Source organism: Nerophis lumbriciformis, linkage group LG20, assembly GCF_033978685.3.
Source record: "Nerophis lumbriciformis linkage group LG20, RoL_Nlum_v2.1, whole genome shotgun sequence".
NCBI classification, from domain to species: domain Eukaryota; kingdom Metazoa; phylum Chordata; class Actinopteri; order Syngnathiformes; family Syngnathidae; genus Nerophis; species Nerophis lumbriciformis.
In genome coordinates this window covers 27,856,092-27,883,690 of record NC_084567.2, presented here as the reverse complement: position 1 = coordinate 27,883,690, position 27,599 = coordinate 27,856,092, and the positions used below count along the sequence as shown (strand labels likewise).

Here is a 27,599-nt window from a genome sequence, read left to right as displayed (position 1 = left end):
GTGGACCCCGATTTAAAAAGTTGAAAAACTTATTTGGGTGCTACCATTTAGTGGTCAATTGTACGGAATATGTACTGTACTGTGCAATCTATTAATAAAAGTTTCAATCAATCAATCAAAATCGTATTTTGAGGGAAATGATGGGACATACCCAAATTTGACGTTGTTCGGACTAAATCTGCTACAGTTGAAAAAAAATACTGAATATGATTTATTTTACGAATCAGGTTTACCTTCAAATAAAGTCACATCAGTCCTTATACTTATAGTACTCGGTAAAAGGTTTATTTTTAAGGCCAAAAATAGATATTCATTTAGTATTACTTTATTTGAAACATTTATTCAGAATTTTTTAACTTTAGAAAGTTATATGGTTGAAATCGATAATGATGCCAAAAACATAAAAATTAGAGATATTATCGGCCGATAAATGCGTTAAAATGTAATATCAAAAATTATCGGTATGTTTTTTTTATGATCGGTATCGTTTTTTTGTTTTTTTTTGTTTTTTTTTTAATTAAATCAACATAAAAAACACAAGATACACTTACAATTAGTGCACCAACCCAAAAAATCTTCCTTCCCCATTTACACTCATTCACACAAAAGGGTTGTTTCTTTCTGTTATTAATATTCTGGTTCCTACATTATATATCAATATATATCAATACAGTCTGCAGGGATACAGTCCGTAAGCACACATGATTGTGCATGCTGCTGGTCCACTAATAGTACTAACCTTTAACAGTTAATTTTACTCATTTTCATTAATTACTAGTTTCTATTTAACTGTTTTTATATTGTTTTACTTTCTTTTTTATTCAAGAAAATGTTTTTAATTTATTTATCTTATTTTATTTTTTTTTTATTTTTTTTTAAAGTACCTTATCTTCACCATACCTGGCTGTCCAAATTAGGCATAATAATGTGTTAATTCCACGACTGTATATATCGGTTGATATCGGTATCTGTTGATATCGGTATCGGTAATTAAAGAGTTGGACAATATCGGATATCGGCAAAAAGCCATTATCGGACATCCCTAATAAAAATAGATGGGAAGTCCTCAAATTCTTATTTTGAAAATGTAATTTTGTTTATAGATTGTATGCAATCTTTTGTTGTGTTCCCTAATTTGAGTGTACATAAATGAAAAAAACAAAGTTTATGATTCTTTTTTGTAAGAGGAAAAGGGAGGAAACGATCAAACTGTCAATATATGGAATTGATATTGAAAGGGTTTCTGAACTTAGATTTTTAGGAGTGATACTGGATGACGGTCTGACATGGAAATCTCATATTGCACATGTATAGAAAAAGATGTCTAAGAGTGTTTTTATATTAATTAAGGTAAAATATGTGTTAGATTATAGGGCAATGCGTATATTGTATTGTGCACTTATATTGCCATATATCAGCTACTGTGTGGAAGTGTGGGGGAACACATATAAAGGCATTGTGTCAACTACAGAAAAGATTATTCATAAAGCAGAGTTAATTGAACACACTAATATACTATTTATTAATTCTGGTTTATTGAAACTACAGGAGCTAGTAAGGTTACAGACATTATGTGTTATGTTTAAGGCTAAAAGTAAAACATTACCAGCAAATTTACAAAAAATGGTTGTCATCATGTCTGAGAATGAAGAGCATAGAAGAAAAGGTAATTTCCAACATCAGTATTCAAGGACAACTTTAAAACAAATGTGTATATCAGTGGTGGGGGTTAAACTATGGAATTCTCTTTACAATGAGATAAAAGATTGTAGAAATATATTCCAATTGAAAAAATATATATAAAGACAGAACAATAAGATCATATGGACAGCCGTAAGTGTTTACATTTTGCTTTATATTTATTATTTTACTTATTTTTTGTCTGGTTTTGTATTTGTTTTGTATCATCCCGTGAAGTGTACATTATTTTTTGTTCGGTTTGTACTTCATGAAGTTTTTGCACTTTTTTTGTGTGTTTTTTGTTTGTTTTCATTATATTTGAATGCATTTGTTTGGTTTGTATGCTTGTGAATCTGGGCTATCCATTAACTACTTATTATGTTGAAGGGGGCAGGAAATATAAGATTTTCTTCATGAAGGTAGAAAAGCGCTATACAAGTACAACCCATTTATCATTTATCATTTATAATGGCGGCTACAGTTTCCATCTTGAAGATCTAAAAAAATGATTAGGGAATGTCCGGAGGGCCAGATTGAAACGTTTAACGGGCCGCATGTGGCCCCCGGGCCTTAATTTTCCAAGATTAGTATTAGAGGGTGAAATGATCGTAAAATGTGTACGTCTGGCAACGCTGCTGCTCCCAGTCAGCCTGGAGGTGGGCGGAGTCTGCGTCCTGCCCTCGCCCCCTCCTCGGAAGTGGACACTCGCTGTCTACATTCCCCTTATTTAATTTTTCATATTTCGCAGCGAAATCCCCCAATGGAAGGCAAGATGGACGATTAAGCCGAACGTGGTCCCCCTGATTTCACCCTTCATTTGTCGATGAACTGAGAGGACCGGATGAAATCCAACTGGGGTTTTCTCCGCTTTGCAGGGGAGGTAAGGCTCGGGGCTCCGTCTATGTGCTGGATTCAGCTACATTCAGACTGACTCGCTTACCACAGTTGTAGTAGCCAACTATGTTTTCTTTTTATACAATACAACCCGTGTATGTGGTTTCGTCTATTGAATTCACCCCTGAAACATGAATTTATTTCAAAGGGATGTTGTAGTTAAACCGCGACGTCAGGTCAACAAGCTAGCTGTATGAACGTTAGAGCTGGTGTCGTCTATTCCAAGGTACTAAAGTACATTTCACAGAAACTAATTTAGTTCAGTTCAGTTTATTTCGAACATGTATACGATACAGTGTAATGCATCACACAATTCCAGTTGTTTCATTACATCACGGCCGAAAAGGAGTAGGAAGAAGCAGAAATTATTTAATCCTACCCCTTTTCGTACCATAGCAATTTTATCCAATGTCCTTGTTCTCTGTAACAGAACAGTGAACAAATAAATACACAATATACCATAGTAAGCATACAAATGTTTAATACATAAATAATAGGGGTGTGGGAAAAAATCGATTCGAATTCAAATCGCCATTCTCACGTTGTACGATTCAGTATCATTCTAATTTTTTTTAAATCGATTTTTTATTTTATTTATTTATTTTGTAAAACATTTTTTATTAATCAATCCAACAAAACAATACACAGTGATGACTGTATTGTGAAAATAGTATATATCTGTATCATGAATCAATTTAAGTGGACCCCGACTTAAACAAGTTGAAAAACTTATTCGGGTGTTACCATTTAGTGGTCAATTGTGCGGAATATGTACTTCACTGTGCAATCTACTAATAAAAGTTTCAATCAATCAATCAAAAACAGCAAAACCATAACAATGCAATCCAATTCCAAAACCAAACCCGACACAGCAACACTCAGAACAACAATAAACAGAGCAATTGAGACGAGACACAAACACGACACAGAACAAACCAAAAGTAGTGAAACAAAAATGAATATGATCAACAACAGTATCAATATTAGTAACAATTTCAACATAGCAGAGATTAAAAATCCCTCATTGACATTATCATTAGACATTTATAAAAAAAAAACAGTGTCACAGTGGCTTACACTTGCATCATTGCACATTCTGTGCAATATTTTCACAAAGATAAAATAAGTCATATTTTTGGTTCATTTAATAGTTAAAACAAATTGACATTATTGCAATCGGTTGATAAAACATTGTCCTTTACAATTATAAAAGCTTTTTACAAAAATCTACTACTCTGCTTGCATGTCAGCAGACTGGGGTAGATCTTACTGAAATCTTATGTATTGAATGAATAGAGAATCCTTTTGAATAGGAAAGATATCGTTTTTGAATCGAGAATCGTGTTGAATCGAAAAAATCGATTTATAATCGAATCGTGACCCCAAGAATCGATATTGAATCAAATCGTGGGACACCCAAAGATTCACAGCCCTAATAAATAATCTTTGTCTCAATTAAAAAAATAAAAAAAGGCTTCAAGATGTTCATCATAATTCTTGTTCTGTGTACTTTGTGAACACTTGTAGTTAGAACCGTCTCTTAAACTGAATCATATTGGTGCTTTGTTTGATTTCTTTGATTAATCCGTTCTATAATTTAATTCCACTTACTGATATACTCAAGGTTTTAAGTGTTGTACGAGCATACAAATGTAATTTAGTTTCGCTTGCTGGATATTTCCATAAGAGATTTCTTCACAAGACAAATGTATACAATCTGTAATAATTGACAGGAGCATTTGCTAAATTCCCAGTCAACTCCAGACTCTTTGTTCAAAGTAAATGCTTTAAATAATATTTATATACTGAATATTGTATGGTTCACCCCACAATGGCAGTGTTCATTGTTATTTTCCCCCCAATCCAGTTGAATGTAATGCCTTGCCTGTGTGGCTGTGGACAGGTATCTGTATCCAGTGGGGAGGAAGGCTTAACCTGGGGGAGAAAGAATGAAGTTCACCGAACCCTGGGGAGTCCACAGGCTGGCTTTTCTTCTAGAAAAGGCCATGTCGAGGGAAGCCAAGATGTGGAAGGGCGACTTGCCAAAGAAGCCCTCCTCACAGGTGAGGGTGCATTGCAAAACTATCAAAACAAAGGAACCATACAGTGGTACCTCGTAACGATATATATCACAATATTTTATTTGGTATATAAATGATGATAGAAACATTTCAAAATTGGTTTAAAAGGCGCCTAATTTGGCTGCTGACGTATGCGGTAACGTATTGTGTCATTTCCAGTTGTATTATTTTTATCAAAACTATTATTCGATTTGATAATTTCCGGTTAGTATTGGTTGCTTTCTGTAACATGCTTTTATCTACATTTCTGTTCAAATGTAACACATTTTCTTCTGTTGTTTGATACTTTACACCAGGGGTGTCAAACTCATTTTAGATCGGGGGCCACATAGAGAAAAATCTACTCCCAGGTAAAATGGTAAAATCACGGCACGATAATTTTAAAATTAAAGACAACTTCAGATTGTTTTCTTTGTTTAAAAATGGAACAAGCACATTCTGAAAATGTACAGATCATAATGTTGCTGTTTTTTTTTTACAATTACATGTTGCGGTTAATAGTATTCTATCTTTATTTGTCGTTATTTATACTTTCTGAATAAATTATGCGACAAAGTTAATCAGAGAACTCATTGGTGTTAATTTTCAATCCATCAAGATAAAAAAATATCAAAATCAAATTACAGGATGTTATTTATGTAGTTTTCTCATTTTCCTCGACTGGTGCACTAACATGTGGTTTATTTTTTTTAAGTATGTAGCATAATCTACAAATATGAAAATAATTGCTATTGTGACATCTAGTGGACACATTTAGAACAGCAGTTTCTTTCATTCAAAAATTTCGGCTCATTTTTATACTTAGTAAACTCATCCCGCGGGGCGGATAAAACCTGTTCGCCCGCGGGCCGTACGTTTGACACCCCTGCTTTACATTATTAGTTATGGGTGATGTTACAAATTCAAGTATCAATTCAAAACCAAGTAGTGAGAAAGGCGGTACAGTAAAACCTTGATTTACGAACTTAATTGGCTCTTGAACGGGGTTTGTACTAGGGCTGGGTGATTACATGATTGTGATCGAAAATAGTGACAAACTACCATCCATACTGTTGATTGTGTATTCCGGGGGTGTCAAACGTATGGCCCGCGGGCCATATCTGGCTTAATCCGGACCGTGGCCCACAAAATGAGTTTGCTAAGTAGAAAAATGAGCTGTAATTTTTTAATGAAAGAAACTTCTGTTCTAAATGTGTCCACTGCATGCCGCAATAACAATTCCAGTTTAACCCACTTCACACTGTTTAAACATGACATCTCAGCTGACTTTAAAGGGGAATATTATCACAATTTCAGAAGGGTTAAAACCATTAAAAATCAGTTCCCAGTGGCTTATTTTATTTTTCGAAGTTTTTTTCAAAATTATACCCATCACGCAATATCCCTAAAAAAAAAAGCTTCAAAGTGCCTGATTTTAACCATCGTTATATACACCCGTCCATTTTCCTGTGATGTCACATAGTGATGCCGATACAAGCAAACATGGCGGATAGAACAGCAAGTTTATAGCGACATTAGCTCGGATTCAGACTCAGATTTCAGCGGCTTAAGCAATTCAACAGATTACGCATGTATTGAAACGGATGGTTGTAGTGTGGAGGCAGGTAGCGAAAACGAAATTGAAGAAGAAACTGAAGCTATTGAGCCATATCGGTTTGAACCGTATGCAAGCGAAACCGACGAAAACGACACGACAGCCAGCGACACGGGAGAAAGCGAGGACGAATTCGGCGATCGCCTTCTAACCAACGATTGGTATGTGTTTGTTTGGCATTAAAGGAAACTAACAACTATGAACTAGGTTTACAGCATATGAAATACATTTGGCAACAACATGCACTTTGAGAGTGCAGACAGCCCAGTTTTCATCAATTAATATATTCTGTAGACATACCCTCATCCGCACTCTTTTCCTGGGGGTCTGGCGGCAGATTTCTTTGACTTTATCGTTGGAAATGCATCTGCTTTGAGTGTCGCAGGATATCCACACATTCTTGCCATCTCTGTCGTAGCATAGCTTTCGTCGGTAAAGTGTGCGGTACAAACGTCCAATTTCTTGCCACTTTTGCATCTTTGGGCCACTGGTGCAACTTGAATCCGTCCCTGTTCGTGTTGTTACACCCTCCGACAACACACCGACGAGGTATGATGTCTCCAAGATACGGAAAACAGTCGAAAAACGGAAAATAACAGAGCTGATTTGACTCGGATTTGACTCCCGATGTGACGTCACTTTGTGACATCATCACTCCGAGAGCGAATAATAGAAAGGCGTTTAATTCGCCAAAATTCACCCATTTAGAGTTCGGAAATCGGTTAAAAAAATATATGGTCTTTTTTCTGCAACATCAAGGTATATATTGACGCTTACATAGGTCTGGTGATAATGTTCCCCTTTAACCGCTACTCCAATCAGCGCAGGTGCAAGCAATCAGCCGCTCCTGTCGTGGCTGGCGGCAGACTAGTGCTGTAGCGACGCCCAATACCTATTTTTATTGTAAATCATCCACTCAATGAATAAAATAATGAAACGGGAAGGTGCAAAGACTTAAGTCAACACGACCATCATCTGCGTAGTTAGAATTCCGTGCAGCGTTGGCAAATTTGTTGACGGCACGGTGTGCACTCTGAACTCCATTGTAAAAATTTATTTTTCAGTATTTGTTGTTTGTTCTATTTTATTTTAATGCGTAAATCTACCATGTTCACATTGGTTAAGTTTGTAGTTATGTTACCTTTAATTTGGCTATTATGGTGTCATTTCGACAATTGTTTTGGTTATATTATAATTGTAATATTTGAATATTTGATGATGAATAAATGTGTTGTGGCAGCATGTGGATTTCACCAATGCAGCGGTTTGAGGAAGTACTCGGCTGTTTTTCCAAACACGCCTTTAATGGTGAACTGCCAACATGGAAATGCTAAACAGAAAGTGCTTAAAGCTTAATGGCTTTGTGAATACACTGGAACAAAGTCTAAGTTCCTTGTGTTCGTCATGGTAGTTTGAAACTGCACCAATTGTTTACTCAGAATTTTCAACTAACTTGAAGTGTTTTGCCAAGAGGATTATTTGTAATGTGTGCATTTTCAGAATGTGCATGTTCTATTTTTGGCCAAAATAAGACAAAGAAAACAATTTTGAAGTTGTCTTTATTTTTCAAATATTATGCCATGATTTTACCAGTTCGGCCCGCGTGGGAAAATATTTCCCTCCATGCGTCCCCTTCGATAAAATGAGTTTGACCTCCCTGGTCTATTCCTTTTGTCACATGTCATGTGACTAATCTGTTTTTGAGCACAGCTGCTGCTGAGTCACTGCAGTCAATGTTTCTGCTACGTTATCCTGATCAACTTTTTCTAGTGGTACTAACATTCTTCTTAAATCAAGTGTATGTGATGTTATTGTTTGTGTTGTTATTAGCCACCCATATGGTCAGAGTTTAAAATATGACATTTTTAAAAATCTAGGTTCAATACATTTAACAGTAAAAAAAAAAGATTGTAAGCTCTCATGCTGCTTATACTGTAGTTCAATTTATATTATACAATTCAGAAAGTTCAAGTTGCTACTGGTATTTAATGCCGACAAAAACAGGTCAATAAAAGGCTGTAAGGCTGTAAATGACGCACATCTAACACTTCTCTGCCAGTGGTCTCATAAACTGATGTAGGAGGTCAAGGACACAGGTGAGTCACCTCAGTGCCGTGTAAACAACTGCAGCATTTCTGACATAGTTAGAGTTTGTTTACATCAGACTGGAAAGACAGGAACCCTGTCCAATCAGATGTACAGGCTGGTACATTCCGAAAATCACAATATTGTGACAATATCTCTTTTCACTCATTTCAAGTACCGGTAAGTGTAACACGGCCCAGGTCTGCTGTGTTAAGCTTCTCAAGCCGCCACACCGGACATTTCCAATTTATCTTTTTAAACCTTTCCAAACTGTAGCCGCCAATATGATGTGCAGTGCTGTTTTTAAATTACCGTAAGTTTTGAACTCGAGAAAATATTCCAATGGTTGGAATCTGCGCTTTTGACTGACATACGGGGTTATTATGGCAATCATAAGGGGCTACATCTTAGCAGTTTAGGGCAGGCAAGGCAGGGATTATAGAATTTACAGTTTAAAAAGAAACTTGTGCAATACAAGGTTGATGGCAGGAGTTGAAGATGAAGTGTATGAAGATGAAGTGTATCAAGAGTTTTTTTGTGTGCCTGTGTTTGTCTTTGTCTCTGCGTGTGTGCTTATATATGTGTAATAAATGTGTATATGTACATTTGTATATGTGTATATATATATGTATGTATATCTGCGTATATGTTTATATGTATATATATACATACACATATGTATATATGTGTATTGTTTACATTGTATTATATATATATACGTATGTGTATATATATATATATATATATGTGTGTGTATATATATATATATATATATATATATGTATATATATATATATGTGTATATATATATGTATACACATGTGTGCATATGTATATATATGTATGTGTGTGTGTATATATATATATATATATATATATATGTATATGTGTGCATATGTGTATATGTATATATGTATGTATGTATATATATATGTATATATATATATATATATATATTTATGTATATATATATATGTGTGTATGTATATGTGAATATATTATATATATATGCATATATAATGTAGTCTCTTCCTTTGCAATCTGCTAGTAAAAGTTTCAATCGATCAATCAAACAACCTGCAAATCAGATGGAAAATTAGAGGGAACATTGTTTGGGGGTATCCATAATACGCTGATAGGGAGAAGTTATTATTTACACGATAAGTCGGATGTGTTTTCACCTCCGTGGCGGAGGCTCCGCCGAACCCCTGAGGCCGACACCTGAACCCCTAGGGTTCGATCGAACCCAGGTTAAGAACCACTGATATAGTGTATATATTGGGCCTGGGCCAATAAAACAATATCCATATGTACGCGATAGACACATAATTGATATCAACATAAAATGCGTTCGATAAAACATTCAATATATATTTATATTTTTTGGTTGGAAGAAACAAGAAATTATGAAGCGCGATTTGTTGCATGAAGTCACTCGCGCTCTGGGAACCCAGCTAAACAGGAAACAGGAAGTGTCACTGAGCGATGGGAGTGACACGCCAATCAGGTAACATTATCAACTACAAAGTTTGGTTGCGCCGTCTTTCTGTCTCACTGTGTATTCTCTGCATGTAGTGAGGAGAGAAACCGACATCTTGACACATCAACTCAATAACAGAAACTTGTCTTTAATTTTGTTGGTGCGGCTACATTCGGACACTTCCGATGTGTGGGTTTAATGAGCAGCTTCCCAAACTACTCTGTGTTGTGTTCAATAGCTTATACACTACTGCCATCTAGTGTCTTGAAACTATAATAATAATAAAACAAACATGACCAAACTGTCAGTAGCAGGCCTGACATATGCCTGGCAAAAATGTATTAGAGGACTTGCGTGAACATTGCTTTGCTAGCATTTTTGAATGGGTGTAGTCTACAAATTCATTGAGTTTGTCTATGATAATATCACATTTGAGGGCTCACTTTGTCTTAGTTGTTACCATGTTGTTCTCACATTCAGAAGACAGAGGGTTGGAATGTGTGTTTGGGTAGTTTACACGGTTTTCCCGTGCATTCGTGTTTTTGGTCTCAATATTTTCTTATTGTATACCAATAGTTGATGGTTTTCAGACACACTGACAACATGTAAGAATTAGGAATAGTATCATTGGTGATAATGATTAGCCAAAATTAAAAAACTAATTTTTATCTTTGTGAACATATTCTTATTCCCCAGAATACAGGACGAGGTGTTTCATCCTCAAATTATCTCTTTGTCTAAAAATAAATCATACCCTGTGCAGGTTCTGACAGTTGTTAATGTGTTATTTCAGGATACAGATATCTCTCCTACTCAGCGGGACGAGGCTGTGTACTGGCTTACGGAGCTCCACAGTAGACTGCAGCTGTACCCAGAAACATTGGTGTTAGCTGTTAGCATACTGGACCGTTTCCTTTCTTCCATCAAGGTACCGGTAATGAAATATTGTATTAGGTGACTGACTTACTGTCAGTGAATTGAAACTGTCGTTATAAGACCTGTGATGGACAATGAATTGACAGCCTTGGGCTTTTAGCTCAATGGCTAGTGGTTTTTAATCGAAAGTAAGTTTTAAAAAAAAAAGCATGGAAGTGTTATCTTAGAATCTATCACCGCAACTAAGTAAATTAACACATTTTTTTTTTGTTTAGACTGTTTGCCACTAGAAGAAATATTTGTGCATGCTTGGTCAAAGCTATGTTTGGTTATGTAGACCAGTGTTTTTCAACCACTAGTGTGCCGTGGGATACATTCTGGTGTGCCGTGGGAGATGATCTAATTTCACCTATTTGGGTTAAAAATATTCTTTGCAAACCAGAGTGTCAGTGCTGTCTAGAGCTCGGCGGAGTAACCGTGTAATACTCTTCCATATCAGTAGGTGGCAGCCGGTAGCTAATTGCTTTGTAGATGTCGGAAACAGCGGGAGGCAGCGTGCAGGTAAAAAGGTGTCTAATGCTTAAACCAAAAATGAACAAAAGGTGAGCGCCCCTAAGAAAAGGCATTGAAGCTTAGGGAAGGCTATACAGATCGAAATTAAAACTGAACCGGCTACAAAGTAAGCAAAAACAGAATGCTGGACGACAGCAAAGACTTACTGTGGAGCAAAGACAATGTACATCCGAACATGACATGACAATCGACAATGTCTCCACAAAGACGGATACAAACAACTGAAATATTCTTGATTGCTAAAACAAAGTAGATGCGGGAAATATCGCTCAAAGGAAGACATGAAACTGCTACAGGGAAATACCAAAAAAAAAAGAAAAAGCCACCAAAATAGAGCGCAAGACAAGAACTAAAAGACTACACAAGGGAAAACAGCAAACAACTCTAAATAAGTCAGGGTGTGATGTGACAGGTGGTGACAGTACACCTACTTTGAGACAAGAGCTATAGTGATGCATGGTTGGTTATGGTTTAAATTCATATCCAACAATTGCGACAACGACTTTTTACCGTCAACTGAGATTCGTTTTTTAATGATTTCTGCTGGTGGTGTGCCTCCAGATTTTTTCAACTCTAAAAATGTGCCTTGGCTCAAAAAAGGTTGAAAAACACTGATGTAGACAACCGTTTATGTTGACGTGAGTTAGCCACTCCAAGGACTGGTTCTACTGTGAAAGCTAAGGATGTCTTGTTTGTCTTCAGGCCCGTCCAAAGTATCTGCGCTGCATTGCCATTGCCTCCTTTTTTCTGGCTATGAAGACCTGTGAGGAGGATGAGGTAAACACACCACACAACCAAAACGTATGGAACATGATCAGTTACTGTCCAGAACCAATGCTGATCAGGTACTGTCTGCCTCCCAGTGTGTGCCCTCTCTGAGCAAGTTGGTTTCTTCCTGCAACTGTGGCTGTTCCCCATCAGAGATCCTGAGGATGGAAAGAATTATTCTTGACAAACTGAACTGGGATCTGCACAATGCCACGTCGCTGCACTTTCTGCACATAGTACGTAATTGTACAGATGCACATGCGTCATTATAAGGCTCACAGGACTGTAGCAACCTAAACTTGGTAGATTTGACTTGATTATACTTATGCAGCGAGAATTGAGAAAAACAAATATTGACGCCTTGTAGGAAAAAGATCTGGTTTTGCAAAGACGAGATCAGCGGTGTTTGCTATTAAAATAGCCATGGTTCCATGTTTACTTTAATTTTTAGTTGTCAGTTTACTTTAGGATTATTTTTTTAAATTTATTTTTCCTATTCACTCTCCTTTATCTTCCATAGTTCCATGCAATGGTGTTGTCATGTTCTTCTGGGCTTTTGGACACCTTGATGGGACTGAAGCGATCTCAGCACCTCGCCCTCCTCACGCGCCGACTCTACCACTGCTTGGCGGATCACAAACTCATCAAGGTAGGTGTTGTAATATGTTGCACTTGTTTGATTTTAAAACAATTATTGAAAGGTATTATCTAAGGTTGGGCGGATCCATATCAATATTATTGATACCAAGGGTGGTACTAGTATTGGATCAATGACTTCATAACAAAACTGATATTTTTTAGTCCTCTTCTATGTTTGCTTGTACAAATATTTGTTTTTGTGACAAACTCAAGGAATAAGTTATTGTATGCAGGAGGGTTTTTGGGGCAAAAGAGCCAATATTAGATTTAGCTTTTTTTTTTAAATTTTATTATTTTTTTTTTTTATATACTTCTTTTGCACTATTGACTTTATTATGTTAAAAAAATTGCAGACCTGCCAACATGCAAGCTTATTTTTTATGATAGTAATCAAATAATATTATGATAACAGTACAATATAATAAATACAACATATTATTAATTAAAAAAAATACATTAGTTTAATTGTATTATTGATATGATACTAAGATTATGGTTTAAGTTAATTTCGAACATGCATGTTGTGATGCAGCACATTTTTCCAGTTTCTCAATTACAACATGTCCGAAAACAAGTAGGAAGAAGCAGATCTTATTTATTCATATCCCTTTTCCATGTCATAGCAATTACTAACACATATGTTCCCGGTCTGTTCTCAATTTGTAGACAATTTGAATCCATAAAAGTAATGTCATCAATTAGTATTTAAAGAAGTTGTAATTCACATAGTAATATTATAATTTTTTTTTAAATAAAGTTTAAAAAAAGGTTTTTTAGGATTCTCCTTTGGTTTTTGAACAGTTTCTTAAATTGGATCATTTTAGTACATGGTTTGATTTATTTTCTTAATCCACTCCATAATTTAATTCCACATACTGATATGCTAAAGGTTGTAAATGTTGTGCGTGCATGCAAATGTATTAAGTTACTTTTTTCTCTAAGGTTATATTTCTCCTTTTTTGCTGAGAAGAATTCTTGGGTAGCAGATTACATATAGTTTGCTTTGTACATAACTTTAGCTGTTTGCAAATAAACCAAATCATTGCGTTTCAATATTTTTGATTCAATAAATAAAGGGTTTGTATGTTCTCTATAGCCAATATTATGTATTATTCTAACTGATGTCTTTTGCAATATGCTTAGCGAATGTGTTTACTTTTGTAGTTGTTTCCCCATATTTCTTCACAATAACTCAGATTATGGTAACACGAGCAAGCAGTATAGAATTTTGAGTGATTTTTCATCCAGAGCATATTTTGCTTTATTCACCCCCTAAGAGACAAGCTGTAGAAAATGGACGGATGGATGGATGGCATTATTGAGGTTTTTCTTGCCACCTTATGTTGTATATTTTTATATGACATTTTCAGTTCATCGCCCATCACATCCAAAAATTTGATTTATTTTACTCTTCTGTCTTCTCAGTGTATTCGTATTTGTGTTTAACTTTTTCTTCTACTGCTGCCGAATTGCATTATTTTAGTTTTTTTGAGATTCAGAGTCTGTTTTTGTCAGACCATCTCTTTAATTTGTTAATTTTTTTCTGTTTTTTGTATTAGCTTGTGTGTATTTTCTCCTGAACAGAACAGTTGTATCGTCTGTAAACAATACTAACTTTAAGTCCTAGGTAACTTTACAAATGTCACTTATATAGAGATTGAACAATTTTAGTCTCAGTATTGATCCCTGGGGTATGTCGCAAAATATATTTAGCATTGTAGATATTTGTTAAGTAGCTTCTTATCCAGTTCCAAACCAACCCTCTGTTGCCGTAACGTTCTAATTTATTGATTAAGATATGACCAATTGTGTCAAACGCTTTTCTTAGATCCATAATCACTGAAGCTGCACACTGTCTACTGTTAACTTTATTAACAAAGATGAATTTTATTTATCCCCTAGGAGAAAACGTTACTCGTGTGGGTATAAACTCAAGTAGTATTGTCATCAATTTTTATCCCTGTCTAGTTATTCATTTTTTTATCATTTATTTCATGTGGTGTTAATAATAACTGGATTGCACATAATTAGATCCCATGAGTGCTGTTATTCTGCACGCATGCCTATAATTTATTCAACATCAACAGGAAGAAAGTAAAAAGTCACTGAATAAAGCCCTTGAAAGGAGTACCTGTGGCTGTTTACACTGAACTGACTCAACCCTAACACACATGACACAAACTGACACTAGCACATTTATATTTATCTCTTTACCAACTCAATTCTTTATTAAGTAACTGTTACTTGTCACTAACACAATTGAACTTAGGTATTATGTCTTACCTTTACTTTGATGTTTAAAGCCAGAGCTTAACCGTATTGGACGCATTAGACCCTTTTGCCCAACTGTCTTTTGGCAGGTTTTGCAAATAGTTGAGCCATTGTTTTTAATGACTCCGTGGTCATTTTATAAGTACCCAAAATGTTCCCATGCTGCCGACCTCAGCTTGTTTTGGGTGGGATCAGTTCTCTGCTTTCTCATGCTGCCATTTTTTAGGTTATGTAATGTAGCATACGAGCATATATAGGTGCATATAAGCGCACGCACCACTGGTGTAACTTTGTTTTCATTTTGTGCAGGTTGTTTTAAAAGTAATGTACTAGCTTTATGCCTGAGTTAGGAGGACTAAAACACATTGTGTAGTGGAGCCTTTGCGATTAAATTACTGACTTTTTTTGGTCAATCGAACTTTATTTATATAGCACTTTTCATGCACAGGCAAGTGGCAACAGAAAGTGCTTTACACCAAAAAAAGAGAAGAAAACACACACCATTACCAACATTTTTGTCAACAAAACATGGTGTGCCACTCAGGATTGATTTTGTTTAATCACTTTCAACAATAAAACTGGTTAAGCGTTGCATCGCTAGTCTGAGCTATGACAATTTGCGTGGAGGTGGAGTGACAAGCTGTCGACCAATCAGAGCGCTCCCTTGTCTTCTATCCGCCTGCAAACGGTATTTAAAGGGTCAAATTAGACGTTGAGTTTACCTGCGATGTTGTTTGCCTCTTGTTAAAGTTCCCATTCATCTTTTTGATGTGTGGGATGTTAAGTATGGAGTAGGCTAACCGTTCCCTGAATCCATTCCAGAAACAAAGGTAAGCTTGTATAACGTGCTATGGCTGAACAATCGCCTCAAAAAAGGTTTGGAAAACAAACCGTTCTCAATAGCTAGGAAGAAAGATGGGAGTTTGTAGCACACATAGATTTTGTCAATGTTGGCAGGTCTGCGGTTGTGGTAATAAAAGGGAATAAATTGTATTATTTTGTTGATATTATTACATTGTCTTGCAGTTGTATTTGTTCAATATGTTTGTAAGCAATATATTAATACAACTATCACAACTGTAATAGTTTGAACTGAAATGTATCTTTGTAAAAATAAACATGGAAGACAACTGAAAAATATAGATCCAATACTGATACCACCATTATTGTATCCCTCTGACCCTCAACTTGCTTCAGCATTCTGCCTGATTGATTTTTCTTATGTATTTCTCTCTTATTTTATATGTTTCTTCTTGTGCATGTACTGTATAAGTTTGTCCTCTCTTGTTGTATAGCTGAGAGGATCCATGCTGGCCTTGGCCATCCTCACTTTGGAGCTGGAGACGTGCTGTCGTGACTGGCTGGCTCTCACCATCGAGCTGCTAAAGAAGGCACAGGTACTCTTCTCAAGTGCTCTCTGATGTCTTTACCTCATTTGCAAATATACACACATAACTACCCCAGGGAAGCTGTAACTACACATTTAGATTATCACCACCAAGGTGTGGATTTGGAGTGAATGGAAAATTAGGCTATGTATCACTAGAAAAAAACAGTATATAAATCTAATCATTTAATATTATTATAATTATAACAGCATCGAATGTTATCCATTTACAAACTTGTATTGCTAAATTTTAAATGACTGTCCGAGTGGCAGTTTCTATATTGTGGTTACCTAATTTCAGAGGTGGTAGAATAGATAAAAATTGTACTCAAGTAGGAGTACCTTTATTTCAGAATAATATGACTCAAGTAAAAGTATAAAGTAGTCTTTAAAATAATTACTTGATGAAAAAATGTGAGTGCAAAATTTATCCCAGGGCAGGCACGGCTGACTCTGTGGGCGGGCATGACGCCGGGACTGTGTATCGACCTCCTGCTGAGGAATGTTTTTAATGTTGGACAATATAGTTTACATACAAAATGTCCATTTCCATTTATTACAAGTAAAATGTAAATGCCTTACTTACCTATCAAGGAGGAAATTAGCAAGTTTGGTGTCGGATGAAAAAATCTTCTCCGCCTTCAATCCTCTCCATCTTTCAAAGGCATCCCCGATACAAATCCTCGTTTTGTTCCTGGCTTTGTCATGAATAAGTTGAGAATCGTAACGACACCTTTTAGATTTATTAAGGTCTGACATGTTTAGTAACTTTACCAGTGGCAATAGCTTGACGAAGAGGGCGGTGTGTAACTGGCAACCTGGATGTGACACACTCACTGACTTTCTAACTGGTCAAACAGTAGAGAGCGGGGCATCGAAATGAAAACAATAAGATTTCGGGGCTGTAAATATAATTTTGAAATAAGCATATCCCGGCTAAACTACTGTTATCATTTATAAAGGTATTCGAAAAGAACATGATTTATTAATGCCTTTTGACATATCAGGGCCATTTAATGATGACTTGACCAGAAATTTCTACATATGGCACCTTTAACTAGAAACCCATAAGACTCATAAATGTCAATCAAAAAAAAAAGAAGGAAAGTATCTGAGTTCTGGCGGATTTGGATAATAATACAAATATTGCATTAACACTTAAATTGGTCAAAATGCACTAAAATATGGCAACTGGTTAGAATATAGAGTAGTTAATCGATGTAGATTATAACATATTTTAAATGTTTATACTATTTATTACTGTGTACACGATTTATATAAATGTCTATCTGATGTGATATACTGTTATCAGTTATAAAGGTATTCGAAAAGAACATGATTTATTAATGCCTTTTGATATACCAGGGCCATTTATTGATGACTTGACATGAAATTATTACACACACACCTGCTCAGTGGCCTAGTGGTTAGAGTGTCCGCCCTGAGATCAGTAGGTCGTGAGATCAAACCCCGGCCGAGTCATACCAAAGACTATAAAAATGGGACCCATTACCTCCCTGCTTGGCACTCAGCATCAAAGGTTGGAATTGGGGGTTAAATCACCAAAAATGATTCCCGGGCGTGGCCACCGCTGCTGCTCACTGCTCCTCTCACCTCCCAGGGGGTGATCAAGGGTGATGGGTCAAATGCAGAGGATAATTTCACCACACCTAGTGTGTGTGTGACAATCGTTGGTACTTTAACTTTTTAACTTAAATTATTACATTTGGCTCCTTTTAAATATTGTCTTGATATTGTTACCGGTACATTGCAAATTACATTCCGCATAAATACATGAAAACATTCTTTTTTTATTAATACCGGTACATGTGAACAGTATTGGCCGATCTATAAATGTAGCCATACAGTAAATAAGTATAAATGCCAAGATGTCACCTATTCTCCCTTCTTCCCTCCTCCTAGATCGACACTTCTGAGTTGATCCGGAGTCGAGAGCTTGTTGCTTGTAGTCTTTCTGCACTGAGAGCGCCCTTGCTTCCAAACACCGTCTACATCTACCAAGCCTATCGCAGCCAGGACCCTCTGGGTATTTAAACTTACTCCCAGTTACATGAGGATGTAGTTTCACATGTTTTTGGAGAGGAGAAAGTTGTGTTTTTACTTCAATGAACTACTCCAAGAGGGAATTGAATACCGGTACCCTCCTTGATTTCCATGAAAATGCACCTTTTTAATGATACCAAGTCACTGTTTGTACATGTGGGAGCTTTGACAGCACAAATAAGTGCTCAGCTTAGATGACTTCCTTGTTTTCCATGTGAAATCTGATCAGCCAAGTCTGTAACGGAACATTCTCTTCTCTTCAGGGCGCGTGGCCACCTCCACACAGTCTTCCTCCCCAGCTGGAGAGGAGGGAGGATGCCAGCAGCCCTGTGGCTCTCTCCTCTCCTCCAACCACAGCAGCCTCCCAGCTCCTCCCAAACCTTTCTATCACCTTCACCACCTGCAAAGGCTCACGCTGCGCTGCAAGAGCTCCACAAAGCGAAAGGTAACGCCGGGTCTCATTGACTAGGGAAGAAATGAGGATTATCCTAATTTCTGGTACTCCACAACCTGACATATGACATATGTATGGTGTCACTGCACCCAGTGAGTGTGCTCGCATTGTTTGTTTCTACGTATGCTGCACTCCTAGTTCCCTTTTTGCACTTAGGGCAGGCATTTTATAGACGTTTAGTGACCCGTCAGAAAGGAGGGGAGATGGCGGACTGTCTTTTAAATGTGCCTCTAGAACAGAGGTGTCAAAGTCCTTTTCACTGAGGGCCACATTGCAGTTTTGTTACGCTTTTAACTAAGAATGTCCGATAATGGATTTAGCCGATATTCCGATATTATCCAACTCTTAATTACCGATACCGATATCAACCGATACCGATATATACAGACCTGGACATAGTCTGGACTGCATACAAATGCTTATTTTGAAAATGTAATTTTGTTTACAGATTATATGCAATCTGTTGTTGAAGTTCCCAAATATTGAGTGTACATAAATGAAGGTGTGTGTTGCTGAGCCCGACCCGAATATAATCTGGACTGGACCTTGTTTTTAAGAACCCTTTAAACAATCTAATTTCATGGACAACCAGGTCTGGTGAAGATAATGTCCTTTTTAAAAAAAATTATCAAATAAAATAAGATAAATAAATTAAAAACATTTTCTTGAATAAAAAAGAAAGTAAAACAATATTAAAAACAGTTACATAGAAACTAGTAATTGATGAAAATGAGTAAAATTAACTGTTAAAGGTTAGTACTATTAGTGGACCAGCAGCACGCACAATCATGTGTGCTTACGGACTGTATCCCTTGCAGACTGTATTGATATATATTGATATATAATGTAGGAACCACAATATTAATAACAGAAAGAAACAACCCTTTTGTGTGAATGAGTGTAAATGGGGGAGGGAGAATTTTTGGGTTGGTGCACTAATTGTAAGTGTATCTTGTGTTTTTTATGTTGATTTAATAAAAAAAACGATACAGATAATAAAAAAAAATGATACCGATAATTTCCGATATTAGATTTGAAAGCATTTATCGATCGGACATCTCTACTTTTAACAGTGAACACTATTATTACACAATTTTTTGATGCATTTTATTTGTAGATTTTTTTTTTTGTAACTAAAATGTAAATTGCAATCATTTCACCTGAAAATGTAGTGTATATTACTGTAAATGGAAAAACAGTTCTGCTGTTTTTATGGTTAAAAAAAATGCAGCTCAGTTGCCAGAATTTTACTGTAAAATTTGCATTAGTTTTTTTAACTGTAAATTTAAAAAAAAACTGCATTTTTACAATAACATTTTGGCACTTCTGCCAGTTTTTTTTTTTTACCGCAAATCAACAACTGTAGATTTTTCGGTGTATTACTGTAAATGCCAAAACAGCACCATAGTTTATTACAGTAAAAAAAAGTACTGTTTTTTTAATTTAGAGAAAAATGCTGTAAATTTCACAATTTTACCATGAAATCTATTGCTACTTTTACATTGCACAATGTAATAATATAAAATGAATAACTTGTTTTGAAATCATTAGTTTTTATTTATATTTAAAAAATGGTTTGAATGTTTGATAATGTAATTTTGCAGACAATATTTAAGTTAACAAAATGTGTGATTGCAGTGAGTAAATGTCTTTTTTTCTGCCAAAATAGAAATAAATAATATATTTACCTCTAGTAAGAAAAGTTACAGTACTTTATTGATACATATTTCCAGGATTTCGAGGGCCAAATAAAATGAAGTGGCGGGCCATATCTGGCCCCCAGGCCTTGGGTTTGACACCTGTGTTCTAGAGTACCAAAAGTCTCCAAATCTGCACGTCTAGAAAAAGAAAAGAGACCGTGAGCTTGTAAACAGAGTGGTATTTTAATTCTGTGTCACCATTATTTTGTATGTAGTTTTTATTAGGGGTGTCCCCTGTCGATATTGATATCAGGTATCCGGTTTGAAAAAAAACAATCAGATGATACTGGTTTGCATGTAAAATGTAAATGATATCATCTTTGATACAAGCAGTCCTGTTTACATGTTTAATGTCCTCCAATAAGCACACAAAGTTGTTCTTTTCTTCTATTTTAGTCAAGTCATTTACAAAAGGTAAACATAGGTTATAAGAGCTTGCAGTTACACAACAGCTGAGCACACAATGGCACAAAAGGTAGACATTGAGGTTACTTTAAAAAAATCCATTCACATCTGAATTGCGAGAAGAAAAATCTTTAAGAATACGCGTTTTAAAAATATATTTTTAGGCCATTTTCAGGCTTATTTGCTGTGCATCTGCAAACAGGAGGAGCTTTTGTAACATGTTTGGAAAAGGTTTTATCTTTTTCATACTAGAATAGAAAATATCTTTATTGTCATTGTACATTGTACAATTGTAAATTGTATGCAAAACTAGTTTAGTGCAAATTCATAATAAAACATAAGAACATAGATAACTAGATATAAATCCATATACTAAATACATTGCGAGAATCAAGAATTCTAAATCCAATAGTCACCCCAAGAATCGGAATCAAATTGAATCTCGAGTTGTTGAAAGATTCCCATCCATACTAGACGATATTCTAGTCTAAAATGGCACATTTGTCAATATAAACAAGTATCAAATAATGGAAGTTACATATTACTTATCCAGTAACAAACATGTCCACATAATTCAACTTACTGCGTCAAAATCTGAACTTCATAAATGATTGTGGACACTAGGTGTCAAAAAAACAAGTTACAATTTTTTCATCTCAAAGACAGCAGTCCATTCTAGACAATGAATAATAAATAGGTTAGTGTTCTTCATTCTTGTCATTGTTCTCTAACTCATTTCACTTTACCAAACATTTCCTACCATCCCAAACTAGAAAATAGCTGTATGGTTTGTGCAATTTACGTTTTTTGATGAACATCGGTATCAGCCAATACTCCAGGCACTAATATCAGCATTGTATCAGAGGTGAAAAAGTTGTATCAATAGTTTTTATTGCAATTGTTGATCTAAAGTCAGAGAATGTGTATGGAAACAAAATGGTGCCGAAACTCAGACATAAAATAGTCAATTGTACGTTGATTTCCGCACCCTTTTGTGCCCATACACCTTTTCCTCTGATTTCGGATCAACTTTGCAATAAAAACTGTACATAGACAACACTTTTTTGCTATTTTTGATGGTTGTCATGTTGCAACAGGAAGCTTACAAGCCGAATAGTGGAGGAGTTGTGGTTGCTATGAAAGTTGTCTGCAGTGCAGCAGCATATTGTAGATGCAAAAATAAAACAAAATTGAGCAAAGGGCATTACTTTAGGCTGAAATAATAATACTGTATTTTCCGCACTATAAGACACATTGGATTATACGGCGCATCTTCAATGAATGGCCTATTTTAAAACTTTGTTCATATATAAGGCGCACCGCATTATAAGGTGCACAGCATTATAAGGCGCATAGAATAAACGCTACAGTAGAGGCTGGGGTTACGTTATGCATCCCGTAGTTGCGAGACCTGTTGTGGCTCAATATTGGTTCATATATAAGGCGCACTGTCAGCTTTCGAGAAAATTGGAGGTTTTTAGGTGCACCTTATAGTGCGGAAATTATGGTAAAAATTTCTTTAAATAATGTCAAAAATGCATAAATCAGTATCTTTTCCCCTTGTACATTTTTAATGGTAATTCTTCCAGATTGTAACCAACTACCATATTTTTCTGAGTATAAGTCACACCGGCCGAAAATGCATAATAAAGAAGGAAAAAAACACATATGTCGCATTTTTGGGGGAAATTTGATAAAACCCAACACCAAGAATAGACATTTGAAAGGCAATTTAAAATAAATAAAGAATAGTGAACAACAGGCTGAATAAGTGTGCGTTATATGAGGCATAAATAACCAACTGAGAACGTGCCTGGTATGTTAACGTAACATATTATGGTAAGAGTCATTCAAATAACTATAACATATAGAACATGCTATACGTTTACCAAACAATCTGTCACTCCTAATCGCTAAATCCCATGAAATCTTATATGTCTAGTCTCTTACGTGAATGAGCTAAATAATATTATTTGATATTTTACGGTAATGTGTTAATCATTTCACACATAAGTCGCTCCTGAGTATAAGTCGCACCCCCGGCCAAACTATGAAAAAAACTGCGACTTATAGTCCGAAAAATATGGTATGTAGGCAAAAGCATAATTGAGTGATATTTTCTACTGTTGTGTGTTGAGGTGGAGGAGATGGAGGTGGATGATTTCTATGATGGCATCAAGCGCTTGTACAACGAAGACAACACCACCACCCTTGCCCAGGAGGGGGCGCCATTTGTGAGGGGGGCAACAACAACAACAACAACGACACCAGCAGCAGGTGAAAGAGTGGGAGGTCGCTCCTCCCCCTGCCCGCCGCTGCAGCCAGTCTGTGCCTCCTAAAGCGGCCGTGCTCGTCTTAACCATCTGCTCGCTCACGTTAGTCGACATTGTCAGACATTGGGCGTTGACATGGTCAACAAATGTAACCTCTGACATAGAAAATGTGACGTGGATGGTTTTGGTCGGCACACATCTGTTTTGTGTTTAGACCTGAGCGTCCATCAGACCCTTCAGCCAGAAAACAAGAGCAACAAAAATAATTAAAACCTTCTATTCTTTCTGCGTTACAGTTGACACAAATACAAAAAAATTAAATAAACATAAAAAATATCTCCAAAAAAAAAAAAAAAGTAGAACTTTTTTTTATATTGTCAACTTTTATTTGTTAATTTATTGTCGTTTGTTTCCTCTTCCTTAATAGCAAGCTGGATATTTAAATGCATTTTTGCTTTTTTTCCCTTTCAGATGTGGTCCTTCTTACATTTCCTTCATCAGCAAGTTCATCGAACTTTTTTTAGGGGTTTTTTGTTAGGTTTAAAGTGGACAAATAATATAGTTTAGTCCTAATCCGAACCACTGCAAAAACCCTCCAAGTGCACCTTTAAGCACAAACTACTTGAGTTCATCAAGCAGTTCTGCACTGGAGCGCCACCTAGTGAAGGAAAATAACACCTTTATGGTAAGTTTAAAAATATCAAAGAAGAGAACAAAAGAGAAAATGTTAAAGAATACATTTGTATTTGAGCAAATGAAACCTCCTGGCCTCAGATTGGTTGTGGATTAATCTTCCCACATAGGGTTGGTTAGTTAGGGTTTTTTGATGACAATAGGGGTACAAAGTAAATTGCCAAGCAACAGCCCCAAAACCCTTCCGAATTTGCATGCACGTATTTACCTCACTCATGTACAAATTAATCTATAACTGTTTAGATGGGATTTTGTTGTCGGTATTCTGTCGTTAGAATATGTCTTTGTAAGCCAGTAAAACTGTAGGGTATCAAATATGTATCCCGCCAATTATATTTACTAACATATGTTTTCTAACGTATGTTGGAGCAAGCGAATCAGATTTCTTTGGGATGTGGTGAACTAGAGGGACTTTGTGTAATGAACCTTAAGGGCATTTTAACACCACACAACAGAAATGTGTGCGCTCCTGTCTTGCTTTAAACACACAATATGAAGCAACGAGTGATAAATAGTCACTTCTTACAATATTCCTGATCTAGATGTTTTCATTCCTGCAAAAAGCTCTTGTTTTACTTCCTGGAGGGGCCTGCTGGATGCAGCTCCTGGTCCCTGAATCCACCATGTGGCACAAACAAATAAAGACATGAAAAACAAAAAATGTGTTGGAGTGGTTTTGTCTGACCTTTCTGATTAGAACAATCATGTTTGGGGGATTTCTGATGGAAGTACCAGTACATTGAAAAGGTTTCTCACCTTTACCAAAGTGCCGGCACTCACAACTTTTTTTGACCCCATTGTGGATTATTATGCAGTTGTACTAAATAAAAGAAAAGCACAGACTGATTTACCACTGATACTTTCTTTTTTTCCCCCTACACAAGCAGGCAAACAGACTAGTTTGTTATGCACGGTGTTTGGCCGTACAATACGAAGTCGAAAACTGAATCCTAAGGAAAGTAGGACGTAGAATAAGCAAGAACTGTACCATTGTTCAACGGCTGAGATTTGATGACCTATATTGAGTAAAACATGCTTGAAACTAGAATATCAACTGTTGCAAAGCTGTGTCATCAACACTCAAGTATAAAACTACTTTTTAAAAGTAATTTCTTATTTCAAGCATGTAAAAAAAATAAATCATGACTTTGACACAATTGTGTCTCATATTAAAACAGATGACAGCAAAATGGACTTTGCGGTTTTATTTTCAATGAAACAATAGAAAATACGTACTCATATAGTAGTGCAGTTATTAGTGAGAATATGCTTATTTTAAGGTATTTTGTGTATGTTGAGGTTAGCTAATTTTACTTGTTTTGGAAAGTCTTGACAAGCCAAATTATCTTGTTCTATTGGCAGATAATTTTGCTTAGTTCAAATAAAATACCCCTAATTTCTGTATTTCTCTTCTTGTTTTTGAACACTGACTTTTTGCAGTGTAGAAGTAGGAATTACAACAATTCACCACATCAATCAATCAATCAAAGTTGACTTATGTAGCCCTTAATCACGAGTGTCTCAAAGGGCTGCACAAGCCACAACGACATCCTCGGCTCAGATCCCACATCTGGGCAAGAAAAAAACTGAACCCATTGGGCGTGATCAGAAACCTTGGAAGGGACCGCAGATGTGGGGACGACATAACCTAGCGGCAGCATGTAGATGCTGAAGAGTGCAGGGCCAAGAACCGAACCCTGTGGAACTCTGCACATTACCATAAATCCTCTAAAGGCTTAGTGGCCACATGCATGGACAGCACCTTTTAGCTCTTATTTCCAAAATTGTGTACACTGCTGAATTGGGGTCTTATGGCCTCTTATGTGGACACGTATACTGCCATCTGGTGGTGTCAGAAGAGTAGAACATACGATGAAATTTGGGGGGAAAAAGTGTAGAAATAAAAAATAGCATGTCCCTAAACGTGAAGTGCACGTTTGTGTACTTATGGACTAAGTACATCATATCAAAAGATGATTCTTAGTTTTTATTCTAATTAGGGTCCAATAAGCCCAAATAAATAGCAAAGAGAAACAAAACAAGCATGTAAACAAACATTGAGGTCACATTGTTATGGGAGACACACTGCATCCAGTCAGTAAGATAAGAGTTAAACCAAGACAAGGAGTCTGACATACCAATACGTGTTTTGATAAGTGCTAATAAAATGTTATGATCGACGGTATCAAAAGCAGCGCTAAGATCAAGTAGCAACAACACTGATGACACATCAGCATCCATAGTTAGCACAGGGCTGTCTCCATAGAGTGATTTGCTTTGTAACCAGACTGAAAGGGTTCCCAGAGATTGTTAGACGCTAAGTGTTCATTTAGCTGCCGTGCAACAATATTTTCGAGATAAAGGGAAGGTGGGACACCGGCCGGTAGTTTACCATAAGGTCAGGATCGAGGTTAGGTCTTTTGAGCAGAGGATGAATAATCGCTTTTTTGAATGCTAGGGGAACAGTACCAGAGGAAAGTGATTAGTTAATAATATTTAGCACTGATGGACCTAATATTACAAATAGCTCCTTGATAGGTTTCCTAGGAAGTGGGTCAAGTAAACAAGTTTGTTTTATCCCACTTAAACGCCGTAGCAATTCCTCTAATGTTATTTCTTCAAAAAGGAGAGAGATTCTTTTGGGGGGCAATATCTGTCGTGTCTGTGTTAATAGAACCCAGTTGGAGCTGGGACGCGTTGTCTTTTATCTCCTTTCTAATGAGTTCAATTTTCTTATTAAATAAATTCATAAAGTCATCTGCCGAGTGGGTGGAGCTACTGGGAGGAGTCCCTTGTTGGGTTAGCGATGCTACTGTACTCAACAAATAATTAGGATCGTTTTTATTGAGGCGGATGAGATTGGAATAGTAATTAGCTTCAACTAAGGTAACATTAGACAATATTGTATAGTGTTGAGCTGTTGCAGTGTCAGAATAATTGTATCTAAGTTATCACAAAACTTTGTGTTTCAATGAGTTCCCGACGAGCAGACAAAAGCTGTCTTTGAACCTACCAAGCAGAAGGCTAATAAAACTCCACTATGTAGGATGGGAAGCAACATGAAGGTGTTCTGTTTCTTTCATGTATTGTAATCAACAGAAAGATATTGTCTTGACCTGAGAACTACAAAGCGGAGAGGAAGCAGGACCAGACTCCCCTCAAGGCGACCTCTTCTGTGAACTGTTTTGTAACCAAAGGCGATGGCTGTTTACGACCCCCCTCCTTTTTTGTAATTTACCCTGACTACAGCTGTTGCCATGTAGTCAGGGTAAGTCCAAATAAAAGAGGAGGCGTACAATCTTTCGTAAGAGCGTGGTGACACTGTGCAAGAGTACAGTCCAGACGTCTCTCCTCAATTGAGCCAAATTTAATTCTGTCTCTGTTTAATTCCTTGCTTCTTGTCTTGTTTAATAGAAGTCGTCAGTGTTTGAACCTGACATGCAGTACTTCTGACAACTTGCAACAGTTGGCACAAAATACAAATACAGCATGTCAAATTTCCTCTTTAATAAAGTCAAATTGTAACATTTTCCTAAAATTTAGATTAGATTCAGATTAGATCCTCATTCAAATCCACTCTTTACATTGCTGGCAACAGAATAATTTTAAATATTACACAGTGTGCCCTTAAGAGGATTTGCACAACAAATAAATGACCAAATCCGCTGATTAAGATTGCCTG

At 36.3% G+C, this 27,599-nt stretch overlaps 1 protein-coding gene across 1 annotated transcript; it reads left to right on the top strand.

Annotated features, from left to right (window-relative positions):
* Nucleotides 1-2,338: 2,338 nt before the first annotated feature.
* On the top strand, nt 2,339-24,578 carry ccni (cyclin I). Its single transcript, XM_061980740.2, has 10 exons — nt 2,339-2,560; nt 4,478-4,637; nt 10,608-10,742; nt 11,966-12,040; nt 12,127-12,267; nt 12,552-12,680; nt 16,237-16,338; nt 18,252-18,375; nt 18,656-18,837; nt 23,090-24,578. The coding sequence occupies exons 2-10, from the start codon at nt 4,524-4,526 to the stop codon at nt 23,288-23,290; spliced, it is 1,203 nt and encodes a 400-aa protein (XP_061836724.2). The 5' UTR covers nt 2,339-2,560; nt 4,478-4,523; the 3' UTR covers nt 23,291-24,578.
* The last annotated feature ends 3,021 nt before the right edge of the window (nt 24,579-27,599 follow it).